The sequence below is a fragment of the Oncorhynchus mykiss genome, unplaced genomic scaffold, assembly GCF_013265735.2.
Source record: "Oncorhynchus mykiss isolate Arlee unplaced genomic scaffold, USDA_OmykA_1.1 un_scaffold_164, whole genome shotgun sequence".
Classification (NCBI taxonomy): Eukaryota; Metazoa; Chordata; class Actinopteri; order Salmoniformes; family Salmonidae; genus Oncorhynchus; species Oncorhynchus mykiss.
In genome coordinates this window covers 932,522-949,807 of record NW_023493668.1, presented here as the reverse complement: position 1 = coordinate 949,807, position 17,286 = coordinate 932,522, and the positions used below count along the sequence as shown (strand labels likewise).

General features: G+C 45.7%; 1 protein-coding gene across 1 annotated transcript in view; it reads left to right on the top strand.

Moving 5' to 3' along the window:
* The first annotated feature begins 668 nt into the window (after nucleotides 1-668).
* Nucleotides 669-17,286, top strand: part of LOC118947556 (protein FAM117B-like) — a 33,284-nt gene continuing 16,666 nt past the window's right edge. Inside the window, exons 1-4 of the mRNA XM_036972484.1 lie at nucleotides 669-692; nucleotides 4,291-4,843; nucleotides 12,539-12,684; nucleotides 12,804-12,887. Coding sequence (XP_036828379.1) covers nucleotides 669-692; nucleotides 4,291-4,843; nucleotides 12,539-12,684; nucleotides 12,804-12,887 — 807 coding nt within the window. The remainder of the gene's footprint in view (nucleotides 693-4,290; nucleotides 4,844-12,538; nucleotides 12,685-12,803; nucleotides 12,888-17,286) is intronic.

Here is a 17,286-nt window from a genome sequence, read left to right as displayed (position 1 = left end):
AGGTATCTCCCTCCCCTGTTAGATGATGATTAGGTATCTCCTTCCCCTGTTAGATGATGATTAGGTATCTCCCTTCCCTGTTAGATGATGATTAGGTATCTCCCTTCCCTGTTAGATGATGATTAGGTATCTCCCTCCCCTGTTAGATGATGATTAGGTATCTCCCTTCCCCTGTTAGATGATGATTAGGTATCTCCCTCCCCTGTTAGATGATGATTAGGTATCTCCCTCCCCTGTTAGATGATGATTAGGTATCTCCCTCCCCCTGTTAGATGATGATTAGGTATCTCCCTCCCCTGTTAGATGATGATTAGGTATCTCCCTCCCCTGTTAGATGATGATTAGGTATCTCCTTCCCCTGTTAGATGATGATTAGGTATCTCCCTTCCCTGTTAGATGATGATTAGGTATCTCCCTTTCCCTGTTAGATGATGATTAGGTATCTCCCTCCCCTGTTAGATGATGATTAGGTATCTCCCTCCCCTGTTAGATGATGATTAGGTATCTCCCTCCCCTGTTAGATGATGATTAGGTATCTCCCTTCCCCTGTTAGATGATGATTAGGTATCTCCCTCCCCTGTTAGATGATGATTAGGTATCTCCCTCCCCTGTTAGATGATGATTAGGTATCTCCCTCCCCTGTTAGATGATGATTATCAAAAATGAAAATGGCGCTGGAGGAGATGGCTGCCGTTTTACGGTCTCCTAACCAATTGTGTTTTTTTTCACGATATTTGTAAATTATTTTGTACATAATGTTTCTGCAACCATATTTTATGTCAGAAAAGAGCTTCTGGATGTCAGGACAGCGATCACTCACCTCAGATTAGACAAAGAGTTTCTAGATATCAGGACAGCGATCACTCACCTCGGATTAGACAAAGAGCTTCTAGATATCAGGACAGCGATCACTCACCTCAGATTAGACAAAGAGCTTCTGGATGTCAGGACAGCGATCACTCACCTCAGATTAGACAAAGAGCTTCTGGATGTCAGGACAGCGATCACTCACCTCAGATTAGACAAAGAGCTTCTAGATATCAGGACAGCGATCACTCACCTCAGATTAGACAAAGAGCTTCTAGATATCAGGACAGCGATCACTCACCTTGGATTAGACAAAGAGCTTCTAGATATCAGGACAGCGATCACCCACCTCGGATTAGACAAAGAGCTTCTGGATATCAGGACAGCGATCACTCACCTCGGATTAGACAAAGAGTTTCTTGATATCAGGACAGCGATCACCCACCTCGGATTAGACAAAGAGCTTCTGGATATCAGGACAGCGATCACCCACCTCGGATTAGACAAAGAGCTTCTGGATATCAGGACAGCGATCACCCACCTCGGATTAGACAAAGAGCTTCTGGATATCAGGACAGCGATCACCCACCTCGGATTAGACAAAGAGCTTCTCGATATCAGGACATCTAGGAAAGCTGCCGTTACCGTCAATATTACTCGCCAACGTGCGATCATTGGACAATAAACTAGACGAGGTACGATCATGAATATCCTACCAACGGGACATCAAAAACTGTAACATCTTATGCTTCACGGAATCGTGGCTGAATGACGACATGGATATTCAGCTAGCGGGATATACGCTGCACCGGCAAGACAGAACAGACGAGGGGGGGCTTAACATTCACAAGGCTGCAGGGCCAGACGGGTTACCAGGACGTGTACTCAGAGCTGGTCAGCACATGCTCTGAGTACACGTCCTGGTAACCCGTCTGGCCCTGCAGCCTTGTGAATGTTAACCTGTTTATTAAAGGTCTAACTCACCTTGGCTACAGAGTGCATAAGCACACAGTCATCCGGAACAGCTGGTGCTTTCATGCATGGGGGCAAACTACCTGCCCTCCACGACACCTACACCACCCGATGTCACAGGAAGGCCAAAACGATCATCAAGGACAACAACCACCCGAGCCACTGCCTGTTCACCCCGCTATTATCCAGAAGGCGAGGTCAGTACAGGTGCATCAAAGCTGGGACCGAGACACTGAAAAACAGCTTCTATCTCAAGGCCATCAGACTGTAAAACAGCCACCACTAACATTTAGCAGCTGCTGCCAACACACTGACCCAAATCACTTTATTAATAAAAAATTGGATGTCATTTTATTTTTTACCTTTATTTAACCAGGTAGGCCAGTTGAGAACACCTTTATTTAACCAGGTAGGCCAGTTGAGAACAGCTTCTCATTTCCAACTGCGAGCTGGCAGTAAATGTATCACTAGACAATTTACACAATGCCACTTTATATAATGTTTACATACCCTACATTACTCATCTCATATGTATGTACTGTACTCTATACCATCTACTGCATCTTGCCTATGCCGTTCTGCCATCGCTCATCCATATATTGATATGTACATATTCATTCCTTTACACTTGTGTGTATTAGGTAGTTGTTGTGAAATTGTTAGATTACTTGTTAGATATTACTGCACGGTCGGAACTAGAAGCACAAGCATTTCGCTACACTCGCATTAACATCTGCTAACCATGTGTATGTGACCAATAACATCTGATAACCATGTGTATGTGACCATTAACATCTGATAACCATGTGTATGTGACCAATAACATCTGCTAACCATGTGTATGTAACCAATAACATCTGCTAACCATGTGTATGTGACCAATAACATCTGCTAACCATGTGTATGTGACCAATAACATCTGATAACCATGTGTATGTAACCAATACAATTTGATTTGATTTGGTTCAGTGTTGCTCGACGCAAGCATAGCTGGTATTTAGCTAGTCTGGTAGGCTGGACAGCTCGTAGCTGGGTTTCAGCTCGTAGCTGGGTTTCAGCTCGTGTCACTGGACAGCTCGTGTCACTGGACAGCTCGTAGCTGGGTTTCAGCTCGTGTCACTGGACAGCTCGTGTCACTGGACAGCTCGTAGCTGGGTTTCAGCTCGTGTCACTGGACAGCTCGTAGCTGGGTTTCAGCTCGTGTCACTGGACAGCTTGTAGCTGGGTTTCAGCTCGTAGCTGGGTTTCAGCTCGTGCCACTGGACAGCTCGTAGCTGGGTTTCAGCTCGTAGCTGGGTTTCAGCTCGTAGCTGGGTTTCAGCTCGTAGCTGGGTTTCAGCTCGTGTTACTGGACAGCTCGTAGCTGGGTTTCAGCTCGTAGCTGGGTTTCAGCTTGTAGCTGGGTTTCAGCTCGTGTCACTGGACAGCTCGTAGCTGGGTTTCAGCTCGTGTCACTGGACAGCTCGTAGTTACGATCCAAACACACAGCTGTGCTTGTGCACCGTGGTGCCTCTATCACAGGAAGTTACGATCCAAACACACAGCTGTGCTTGTGCACCGTGGTGCCTCTATCACAGGAAGTTACGATCCAAACACACAGCTGTGCTTGTGCACCGTGGTGCCTCTATCACAGGAAGTTACGATCCAAACACACTGCTGTGCTTGTGCACCGTGGTGCCTCTATCACAGGAAGTTACGATCCAAACACACAGCTGTGCTTGTGCACCGTGGTGCCTCTATCACAGGAAGTTACGATCCAAACACACAGCTGTGCTTGTGCACCGTGGTGCCTCTATCACAGGAAGTTACGATCCAAACACACAGCTGTGCTTGTGCACCGTGGTGCCTCTATCACAGGAAGTTACGATCCAAACACACAGCTGCCCATTACATGGAATTCTATGGTTAACCTTCCAACCTTCTAATATCAATGGCACAATATGAGCGATGTTTAAACAATAGGCTTGTTGTAGCTGGTGCTTTCAATGTTGGTTATATTATATATCATTTGAAAGGTAATTTCATGACCTTTCAGAACCACTTGTCAAACTTGGTTTAAAATGTACGAATGTGTTCGTTTTGTTCCTGTTCTAGGGTAAAATCCCTATGGGAAAGATGTACGGGATGGAGGGATAAAACAACGCGTTTTGTTCCTGTCCGAGGGTAAAATCCCTATAGGAAAGATGTATGGGATGGAGGGATAAAACAACGCGTTATCACATACATACTACCATTGCTGCACTGCTATCACACATTGTCCAACTCTAGGCACATAGACCTTCAGAAAAATCACTGAGACATCGTTTCCCTAAGTGAGCCTGACCGAACCCCTGGTTCATGGACTATATCCGTTATATTGTGTGTTGCTGACAACTGCCTCAAAGTCTATTTGATTTCAGGCCCTGTTTTTGTTTTGTAATTGAAAATAATCCGTTCACTGACTGTTAAACTCATATAGACCGGTGGGTTTTAGACCGCATGGAAACCACCGCACTGTTATTTATACGGTAGGTCTATGCATCGCCCCGCACACGCGCGCCTTGGTTCGTGGAGATCATCTGCACCACGCGCCCTAGCAACTGCAGCATCAGCACAAGCAGCGTGGTGACTCGCTACGACAAAGCCACGCACGGATCCGCTGTGACGGTCTCTCTCCGCTCTGCAAGCAAAGGATCTTCCATCCCCCGCCCTGTTATTTGTTATTTCCCTGATATTCTTCGCGCTAATCTGCAACGTGGATCCTCGCTACCTGAAATATTTTCATCGGATGATATATTTTTACCATCACGACAAAACGGACTGCTCATCCTCATCATCAACAACACCGCGCGTTTCAGCAGGCAGGCTACAGCAACGCCCATAGCAACCTCTCTATGCGCATCCACGAGCCATCTGTTCATTACTGCTTGTTTGTGTCTGTCGTCTCCGTCTCCGACATCTCTGCTCCGCTGTCGCCCTCTCCCGGTTCCTCCCCCTGATCCCCCCCTGTCTCGTCTCCAGGTTAGCGGCAGGTCTCATCTCTCGCCTCGCTGCTGGGCACGTATCCTCCAAGGCCTCTTCACAGGTGAGCCAATCACTGGATCTGATTTATCAAACGGATAATACTACCGCTAATGCATGCACCGGTCGGCATTGATCATATATTTATCATTTATCTTCTCTTGACCATGGCTGTGTGTTCTTAATAGTGATGACTACTGTAACATGTTGTCCAATGTTTAAGAGTGTGGTCCTGCAGAGAGAGAGAGGGAGAGAAAAAGAGAGAGCACATTGTTGGCATCTGGTTTGTGTTTGGATCCAGATAAACAGTATGAAGTGCCTTGGTCCCATAGCAACAGTGATGCTTGGTTCTGAGGGAAAGGGAGGGCTCTGCTGCCAAATATAGCTTCTCTGCTGGACCAGCTCTCTCTCTTGTATTAGGGTTAATCTGAGCAGCATGACAATAACAGCAGACTCAGCTTGTTTCTGAATTGAAACAGGGTAGAGGGCACAGGGGGTAGAGGAGACAGGATAGAGGGGGCAGGAGACCGGGTAATTGGGATGGGGTAGAGGAGACAGGGGGTAGAGGGGACAGGGGGTAGAGGAGACTGGATAGAGGGGGCAGGAGACCGGGTAATTGGGATGGGGTAGAGGAGACAAGGGGTAGAGGGGACAGGGGGTAGAGGAGACAGGGGGTAGAGGGGACAAGGGGTAGAGGGGACAGGGGGTAGAGGAGACTGGGTAGAGGGGACAGGGGGTAGAGGAGACAGGGGGTAGAGGGAACAGGGGGTAGAGGGAACAGGGGGTAGAGGGAACAGGGGGTAGAGGAGACTGGGTTAGAGGGGACAGAGGGTAGAGGGGACAGGAGGGTAGAGGAGACAGGGGGTAGAGGGGACAGGAGGGTAGAGGAGACAGGAGGGTAGAGGGGACAGGAGGTAGAGGAGACAGGAGGGTAGAGGGGACAGGAGGGTAGAGGAGACTGGGTTAGAGGGGACAGAGGGTAGAGGGGACAGGAGGTAGAGGAGACAGGAGGGTAGAGGGGACAGGAGGGTAGAGGAGACTGGGTTAGAGGGGACAGAGGGTAGAGGGGACAGGAGGGTAGAGGAGACAGGGGGTAGAGGGGACAGGAGGGTAGAGGAGACAGGGTATCTGGGGACTGGGGGGTAGAGGGGACAGGAGGGTAGAGGGGACAGGAGGTAGAGGAGACAGGGGGTAGAGGGGACAGGAGGGTAGAGGAGACAGGGTATCTGGGGACTGGGGGGTAGAGGGGACAGGAGGGTAGAGGAGACTGGGTAGAAGGGATAGGGGGTAGAGGGGATAGGGGGTAGAGGAGACGGGGTAGAGGAGACAGGAGGGTAGAGGAGACAGGATAGAGGGGGCAGGGTATAGAGGAGACGGGGTAGAGGAGACGGGGGGTAGAGGAGAGAGGGTATCTGGGGACTGGGGGGTAGAGAGGACAAGAGGGTAGAGGAGACAAGGGGTAGAGAGAGAGAGGGAGAGAAAAAGAGAGAGCACATTGTTGGCATCTGGTTTGTGTTTGGATCCAGATAAACAGTATGAAGTGCCTTGGTCCCATAGCAACAGTGATGCTTGGTTCTGAGGGAAAGGGAGGGCTCTGCTGCCAAATATAGCTTCTCTGCTGGACCAGCTCTCTCTCTTGTATTAGGGTTAATCTGAGCAGCATGACAATAACAGCAGACTCAGCTTGTTTCTGAATTGAAACAGGGTAGAGGGCACAGGGGGTAGAGGAGACAGGATAGAGGGGGCAGGAGACCGGGTAATTGGGATGGGGTAGAGGAGACAAGGGGTAGAGGAGACAGGGGGTAGAGGGGACAGGGGGTAGAGGAGACTGGATAGAGGGGGCAGGAGACCGGGTAATTGGGATGGGGTAGAGGAGACAAGGGGTAGAGGGGACAGGGGGTAGAGGAGACAGGGGGTAGAGGGGACAGGGGGTAGAGGGGACAGGGGGTAGAGGAGACTGGGTAGAGGGGACAGGGGGTAGAGGAGACAGGGGGTAGAGGGAACAGGGGGTAGAGGGAACAGGGGGTAGAGGGAACAGGGGGTAGAGGAGACTGGGTTAGAGGGGACAGAGGGTAGAGGGGACAGGAGGGTAGAGGGAACAGGGGGTAGAGGGGACAGGAGGGTAGAGGAGACAGGAGGGTAGAGGGGACAGGAGGTAGAGGAGACAGGAGGGTAGAGGGGACAGGAGGGTAGAGGAGACTGGGTTAGAGGGGACAGAGGGTAGAGGGGACAGGAGGTAGAGGAGACAGGAGGGTAGAGGGGACAGGAGGGTAGAGGAGACTGGGTTAGAGGGGACAGAGGGTAGAGGGGACAGGAGGGTAGAGGAGACAGGGGGTAGAGGGGACAGGAGGGTAGAGGAGACAGGGTATCTGGGGACTGGGGGGTAGAGGGGACAGGAGGGTAGAGGGGACAGGAGGTAGAGGAGACAGGGGGTAGAGGGGACAGGAGGGTAGAGGAGACAGGGTATCTGGGGACTGGGGGGTAGAGGGGACAGGAGGGTAGAGGAGACTGGGTAGAAGGGATAGGGGGTAGAGGGGATAGGGGGTAGAGGAGACGGGGTAGAGGAGACAGGAGGGTAGAGGAGACAGGATAGAGGGGGCAGGGTATAGAGGAGACGGGGTAGAGGAGACGGGGGGTAGAGGAGAGAGGGTATCTGGGGACTGGGGGGTAGAGAGGACAAGAGGGTAGAGGAGACAAGGGGTAGAGGAGACAAGGGGTAGAGGAGACATGGGGTAGAGGGGACAGGGGGTAGAGGAGACAGGAGGTAGAGGAGATGGGGTAGAGGAGATGGGGTAGAGGAGACAGGGGGTAGAGTAGACATGGGGTAGAGGGGACAGGGGGTAGAGGAGACAGGGGGTAGAGGGGACAGGGGGTAGAGGAGACAGGGGGTAGAGGAGACAGGGGGTAGAGGAGATGGGGTAGAGGAGATGGGGTAGAGGAGACGGGGTAGAGGGGACAGGGGGTAGAGGAGACAGGGGGTAGAGGAGACAGGGGGTAGAGGAGACAGGTTAAAGGGGGTAGAGGAGACAGGGTAAAGGGGGTAGAGGAGACAGGGGGTAGAGGAGACAGGGGGTAGAGGAGACAGGGTAAGGGGAACAGAGGGTCTTTATGATGGGTTAGGGTTGATATGGCTGGGTTGGATGGTCTGTATGATGGGTTAGGGTTGATATGACTGGGCTGGATGGTCTATATGATGGGTTAGGGTTGATATGGCTGGGTTGGATGGTCTGTATGATGGGTTAGGGTTGATATGGCTGGGTTGGATGGTCTGTATGATGGGTTAGGGTTGATATGACTGGGCTGGATGGTCTATATGATGGGTTAGGGTTGATATGGCTGGGTTAGATGGTCTGTATGATGGGTTAGGGTTGATATGGCTGGGTTGATGGTCTGTATGATGGGTTAGGGTTGATATGGCTGGGTTGGATGGTCTGTATGATGGGTTAGGGTTGATATGGCTGGGTTGGATGGTCTGTATGATGGGTTAGGGTTGATATGGCTGGGTTGGATGGTCTGTATGATGGGTTAGGGTTGATATGGCTGGGTTGGATGGTCTGTATGATGGGTTAGGGTTGATATGACTGGGTTGGATGGTCTGTATGATGGGTTAGGGTTGATATGGCTGGGTTGGATGGTTAGTGTATATTGTATTGATGTGATATGGCTGGGTTGGATGGTCTGTATGATGGGTTAGGGTTGATATGGCTGGGTTGGATGGTCTGTATGATGGGTTAGGGTTGATATGACTGGGTTGGATGGTCTGTATGATGGGTTAGGGTTGATATGGCTGGGTTGGATGGTCTGTATGATGGGTTAGGGTTGATATGGCTGGGTTGGATGGTCTGTATGATGGGTTAGGGTTGATATGGCTGGGTTGGATGGTCTGTATGATGGGTTAGGGTTCATATGGCTGGGTTGGATGGTCTGTATGATGGGTTAGGGTTGATATGACTGGGCTGGATGGTCTGTATGATGGGTTAGGGTTGATATGGCTGGGTTGGATGGTTAGTGTATATTGTATTGATGTGATATGGCTGGGTTGGATGGTCTGTATGATGGGTTAGGGTTGATATGGCTGGGTTGGATGGTCTGTATGATGGGTTAGGGTTGATATGGCTGGGTTGGATGGTCTGTATGATGGGTTAGGGTTGATATGACTGGGTTGGATGGTCTGTATGATGGGTTAGGGTTGATATGGCTGGGTTGGATGGTTAGTGTATATTGTATTGATGTGATATGGCTGGGTTGGATGGTCTGTATGATGGGTTAGGGTTGATATGGCTGGGTTGGATGGTTAGTGTATATTGTATTGATGTGATATGGCTGGGTTGGATGGTCTGTATGATGGGTTAGGGTTGATATGGCTGGATTGGATGGTCTGTATGATGGGTTAGGGTTGATATGGCTGGGTTGGATGGTTAGTGTATATTGTATTGATGTGATATCGCTGGGTTGGATGGTCTGTATGATGGGTTAGGGTTGATATGGCTGGGTTGGATGGTTAGTGTATATTGTATTGATGTGATATGGCTGGGTTGGATGGTCTGTATGATGGGTTAGGGTTGATATGGCTGGGTTGGATGGTCTGTATGATGGGTTAGGGTTGATATGACTGGGCTGGATGGTCTGTATGATGGGTTAGGGTTGATATGGCTGGGTTGGATGGTCTGTATGATGGGTTAGGGTTGATATGGCTGGGTTGTATGGTCTGTATGATGGGTTAGGGTTGATATGGCTGGGTTGTATGGTCTGTATGATGGGTTAGGGTTGATATGGCTGGGTTGGATGGTCTGTATGATGGGTTAGGGTTGATATGACTGGGTTGGATGGTCTGTATGATGGGTTAGGGTTGATATGGCTGGGTTGGATGGTCTGTATGATGGGTTAGGGTTGATATGGCTGGGCTGGATAGTCTATATGATGGGTTAGGGTTGATATGGCTGGGTTGGATGGTCTATATGATGGGTTAGGGTTGATATGGCTGGGTTGGATAGTCTATATGATGGGTTAGGGTTGATATGGCTGGGTTGGATGGTTAGTGTATATTGTATTGATGTGATATGGCTGGGTTGGATGGTCTATATGATGGGTTAGGGTTGATATGGCTGGGCTGGATAGTCTATATGATGGGTTAGGGTTCATATGGCTGGGTTGATGGTCTGTATGATGGGTTAGGGTTGATATGGCTGGGTTGGATGGTCTGTATGATGGGTTAGGGTTGATATGGCTTGGTTGGATGGTCTGTATGATGGGTTAGGGTTGATATGACTGGGTTGGATGGTCTGTATGATGGGTTAGGGTTGATATGGCTGGGCTGGATGGTCTGTATGATGGGTTAGGGTTGATATGACTGGGTTGGATGGTCTGTATGATGGGTTAGGGTTGATATGACTGGGTTGGATGGTCTGTATGATGGGTTAGGGTTGATATGGCTGGGTTGGATGGTTAGTGTATATTCTATTGATGTGATATGGCTGGGTTGGATGGTCTATATGATGGGTTAGGGTTGATATGGCTGGGTTGGATGGTCTGTATGATGGGTTAGGGTTGATATGGCTGGGTTGGATGGTCTGTATGATGGGTTAGGGTTGATATGGCTGGGTTGGATGGTCTGTATGATGGGTTAGGGTTGATATGGCTGGGTTGGATGGTCTGTATGATGGGTTAGGGTTGATATGACTGGGTTGGATGGTCTGTATGATGGGTTAGGGTTGATATGGCTGGGTTGGATGGTCTGTATGATGGGTTAGGGTTGATATGGCTGGGTTGGATGGTCTGTATGATGGGTTAGGGTTGATATGGCTGGGTTGGATGGTCTGTATGATGGGTTAGGGTTCATATGGCTGGGTTGGATGGTCTGTATGATGGGTTAGGGTTGATATGACTGGGCTGGATGGTCTGTATGATGGGTTAGGGTTGATATGGCTGGGTTGGATGGTTAGTGTATATTGTATTGATGTGATATGGCTGGGCTGGATGGTCTGTATGATGGGTTAGGGTTGATATGGCTGGATTGGATGGTCTGTATGATGGGTTAGGGTTGATATGGCTGGGTTGGATGGTTAGTGTATATTGTATTGATGTGATATGGCTGGGTTGGATGGTCTGTATGATGGGTTAGGGTTGATATGGCTGGGTTGGATGGTTAGTGTATATTGTATTGATGTGATATGGCTGGGTTGGATGGTCTGTATGATGGGTTAGGGTTGATATGGCTGGGTTGGATGGTCTGTATGATGGGTTAGGGTTGATATGACTGGGCTGGATGGTCTGTATGATGGGTTAGGGTTGATATGGCTGGGTTGGATGGTCTGTATGATGGGTTAGGGTTGATATGGCTGGGTTGTATGGTCTGTATGATGGGTTAGGGTTGATATTGCTGGGTTGTATGGTCTGTATGATGGGTTAGGGTTGATATGGCTGGGTTGGATGGTCTGTATGATGGGTTAGGGTTGATATGACTGGGTTGGATGGTCTGTATGATGGGTTAGGGTTGATATGGCTGGGTTGGATGGTCTGTATGATGGGTTAGGGTTGATATGGCTGGGCTGGATAGTCTATATGATGGGTTAGGGTTGATATGGCTGGGTTGGATGGTTAGTGTATATTGTATTGATGTGATATGGCTGGGTTGGATGGTCTATATGATGGGTTAGGGTTCATATGGCTGGGTTGGATGGTCTGTATGATGGGTTAGGGTTGATATGGCTGGGTTGGATGGTCTGTATGATGGGTTAGGGTTCATATGGCTGGGTTGGATGGTCTGTATGATGGGTTAGGGTTCATATGGCTGGGTTGATGGTCTGTATGATGGGTTAGGGTTGATATGACTGGGTTGGATGGTCTGTATGATGGGTTAGGGTTGATATGGCTGGGTTGGATGGTCTGTATGATGGGTTAGGGTTGATATGGCTGGGTTGGATGGTCTGTATGATGGGTTAGGGTTGATATGGCTGGGTTGGATGGTCTGTATGATGGGTTAGGGTTGATATGGCTGGGCTGGATGGTCTGTATGATGGGTTAGGGTTGATATGGCTGGGTTGGATGGTTAGTGTATATTGTATTGGTGTGATATGGCTGGGTTGGATGGTCTGTATGATGGGTTAGGGTTGATATGGCTGGGTTGGATGGTCTGTATGATGGGTTAGGGTTGATATGGCTGGGTTGGATGGTCTGTATGATGGGTTAGGGTTGATATGGCTGGGTTGGATGGTCTGTATGATGGGTTAGGGTTGATATGACTGGGTTGGATGGTCTGTATGATGGGTTAGGGTTGATATGGCTGGGTTGGATGGTCTGTATGATGGGTTAGGGTTGATATTGCTGGGTTGGATAGTCTATATGATGGGTTAGGGTTGATATGGCTGGGTTGGATGGTTAGTGTATATTGTATTGATGTGATATGGCTGGGTTGGATGGTCTGTATGATGGGTTAGGGTTGATATGGCTGGGTTGGATGGTCTGTATGATGGGTTAGGGTTGATATGGCTGGGTTGGATGGTCTGTATGATGGGTTAGGGTTGATATGGCTGGGTTGGATGGTCTGTATGATGGGTTAGGGTTGATATGGGTTGGATGGTTAGTGTATATTGTATTGATGGGTTACATCAGTGGGGCACCTGCCTCAGACTGAGCATCTCAGCTGTTTGTTTACAAACACAAGGGCTGTTTACAAACAACTCTTGCTATTGTGTTAGAATGAAATGTATTTCTTATTTTCCCCTCTCTTCTTCTCTTCCTGTCTTTCTGCTGAGAGCAGCTGATTCAGCTCCTCCCACTTCCTCTGGCTCCTCCCAGCTGTGGCCCCTACTGGGCACGCTCCTTGGCTCTTACCTTATTGGTCCCCGGCCTCAGGACGGAAGCCACGCCCACCACACTCCCTGCATGAGGGACAAGGCCACTCAGGTGAGTGTGTGTGTGTGTTTTTGTTTGTATTCATGCATCTCACCTGTCTCTCTCTGTGGTGTCAGACCCCCAGTGTGTGTGTTTGTATTCATGCATCTCACCTCTCTCTGTGGTGTCAGACCCCCAGGGCCTGGGCGGATGAGAGGAGGCGGGGGAGCCACAAGAGATCGGCCTCCTGCGGGAGCACCGACCAGCTCAAAGAGGTTAGTCACACTGTTCAGTCTCTGCCTTTAGATAGTGACAACATAATAACAACATAGTGACAACATAATAACAACATAATAACAACATAGTGACAACATAATGACAACATAATAACATCAGTGACAACATAATAACAACATAGTGACAACATAGTGACAACATAATAACACCGACCAGCTCAGTGAGGTCAGTCACACTGTTCAGTCTCTGCCTTTAGATACTGACAACATAGTGACAACATAGTGACAACATAATAACAACATATTGACAACATAATAACAACATAATAACAACATAGTGACAACATAATAACAACATAATAACATCAGTGACAACATAATAACAACATAGTGACAACATAGTGACAACATAATAACACCGACCAGCTCAGTGAGGTCAGTCACACTGTTCAGTCTCTGCCTTTAGATACTGACAACATAGTGACAACATAGTGACAACATAATGACAACATAATAACAACATAGTGACAACATAATGACAACATAATAACAACATATTGACAACATAGTGACAACATAATGACAACATAATAACAACATATTGACAACATAATAACAACATACTGACAACATAGTGACAACATAATGACAACATAATAACAACATATTGACAACATAATAACAACATAATAACAACATAGTGACAACATAATAACAACATATTGACAACATAGTGACAACATAATGACAACATAATAACAACATATTGACAACATAATAACAACATATTGACAACATAGTGACAACATAATAACAACATATTGACAACATAATAACAACATATTGACAACATAGTGACAACATAATGACAACATAATAACAACATATTGACAACATAATAACAACATATTGACAACATAGTGACAACATAATGACAACATAATAACAACATATTGACAACATAATAACAACATATTGACAACATAGTGACAACATAATAACAACATATTGACAACATAATAACAACATATTGACAACATAGTGACAACATAATAACAACATAGTGACAACATAGTGACAACATAATAACAACATAATAACAACATAATAACAACATACTGACAACATAGTGACAACATAATGACAACATAATAACATCAGTGACAACATAATAACAACATAGTGACAACATAGTGACAACATAATAACACCGACCAGCTCAGTGAGGTCAGTCACACTGTTCAGTCTCTGCCTTTAGATACTGACAACATAGTGACAACATAATAACAACATACTGACAACATAATAACAACATAATGACAACATAGTGACAACATAGTGACAACATAGTGACAACATACTGACAACATACTGACAACAAAGTGACAACATAGTGACAACATAGTGACAACATAGTGACAACATAATAACAACATAGTGACAACATAGTGACAACATAATAACAACATAGTGACAACATAGTGACAACATACTGACAACATAGTGACAACATACTGACAACATAGTGACAACATAGTGACAACATAATAACAACATAATAACAACATAGTGACAACATAGTGACAACATAGTGACAACATACTGACAACATAATAACAACATAATAACAACATAATAACAACATAATAACAACATAGTGACAACATAATAACAACATAATAACAACATAATAACAACATAATGACAACATAGTGACAACATAATAACATAGTGACAACATAGTGACAACATAGTGACAACATAGTGACAACATAATAACAACATAGTGACAACATAGTGACAACATAATAACAACATAGTGACAACATATTGACAACATAATAACAACATAGTGACAACATAATAACAACATAGTGACAACATAGTGACAACATAATAACAACATAATAACAACATAGTGACAACATAATAACAACATAGTGACAACATAGTGACAACATAATAACAACATAGTGACAACATAGTGACAACATAATAACAACATAATAACAACATAGTGACAACATAATAACAACATAGTGACAACATATTGACAACATAATAACAACATAGTGACAACATAATAACAACATAGTGACAACATAGTGACAACATAATAACAACATAGTGACAACATAGTGACAACATAATAACAACATACTGACAACATAGTGACAACATAGTGACAACATAATAACAACATAGTGACAACATAATAACAACATACTGACAACATAGTGACAACATAGTGACAACATAATAACAACATAGTGACAACATAATAACAACATAATAACAACATAATAACAACATAGTGACAACATAATAACAACATATTGACAACATAATAACAACATAGTGACTACATAGTGACAACATAATAACAACACAGTGACAACATAGTGACTACATAGTGACAACAGTGACAACATAGTGACAACATAGTGACAACATAATAACAACATAATAACAACATAGTGACAACATAGTGACAACATAATAACAACATAATAACAACATAATAACATAATAACAACATAGTGACAACATAATAACAACATATTGACAACATAATAACAACATAGTGACAACATAGTGACAACAGTGACAACATAGTGACTACATAGTGACAACAGTGACAACATAGTGACTACATAGTGACAACAGTGACAACATAGTGACTACATAGTGACAACATAATAACAACATATTGACAACATAATAACAACATAGTGACAACATAGTGACAACAGTGACAACATAGTGACTACATAGTGACAACAGTGACAACATAGTGACTACATAGTGACAACAGTGACAACATAGTGACAACAGTGACAACATAGTGACAACATAGTGACAACATAATAACAACATAGTGACACTCCACATAGTGACAACATAGTGACACTCCACATAGTGACAACATAGTGACACTCCACATAGTGACAACATAGTGACACTCCACATAGTGACAACATAGTGACAACATAGTGACACTCCACATAGTGACACTCCACATAGTGACAACATAGTGGCAACATAGTGACACTCCACATAGTGACAACATAGTGACAATCCACATAGTGACAACATAGTAACACTCCACATAGTGACAACATAGTGTCATTCCACATAGTGACAACATAGTGACAACATAGTGACACTCCACATAGTGACAACATAGTGACACTCCACATAGTGACAATCCACATAGTGACAACATAGTAACACTCCACATAGTGACAACATAGTGTCATTCCACATAGTGACAACATAGTGACACTCCACATAGTGACACTCCACATAGTGGCAACATAGTGACACTCCACATAGTGACAACATAGTGACACTCCACATAGTGACACTCCACATAGTGGCAACATAGTGACAACATAGTGACACTCCACATAGTGACACTCCACATAGTGGCAACATAGTGACACTCCACATAGTGACAACATAGTGACACTCCACATAGTGACACTCCACATAGTGGCAACATAGTGACACTCCACATAGTGACAACATAGTGACACTCCACATAGTGACACTCCACATAGAGACAACATAGTGACACTCCACATAGTGGCAACATAGTGACACTCCACATAGTGACAACATAGTGACAACATAGTGACACTCCACATAGTGACAACATAGTGACATCATATTGACACTCCACATAGTGACACTCCACATAGTGACAACATAGTGACACTCCACATAATAACAACATAGTGACATCATAGTGACACTCCACATAGTGACACTCCACATAGTGACAACAGTGACACTCCACATAGTGACAACATAGTGACAACATAGTGACATCATAGTGACACTCCACATACTAACAACATAGTGACATCATAGTGACACTCCACATAGTGACAACATAGTGACACTCCACATAGTGACAAATGTGACACTCCACATAGTGACAACATAGTGACATCATAGTGACACTCCACATAGTGACACTCCACATAGTAACAACATAGTGACAACATAGTGACATCATAGTGACACTCCACATAGTGACAACATAGTGACATCATAGTGACACTCCACATAGTGACACTCCACATAGTGACACTCCACATAGTGACAACATAGTGACACTCCACATAGTGACATCATAGTGACACTCCACATAGTGACAACATAGTGACACTCCACATAGTGACACTCCACATAGTGACATCATAGTGACACTCCACATAGTGGCAACATAGTGACACTCCACATAGTGACAACATAGTGACACTCCACATAGTGACAACATAGTGACACTCCACATAGTGACATCATAGTGACACTCCACATATTGATAACATAGTGACACTCCACATAGTGACACTCCACATAGTGACACTCCACATAGTGACACTCCACATAGTGACACTCCACATAGTGACAACATAGTGACACTCCA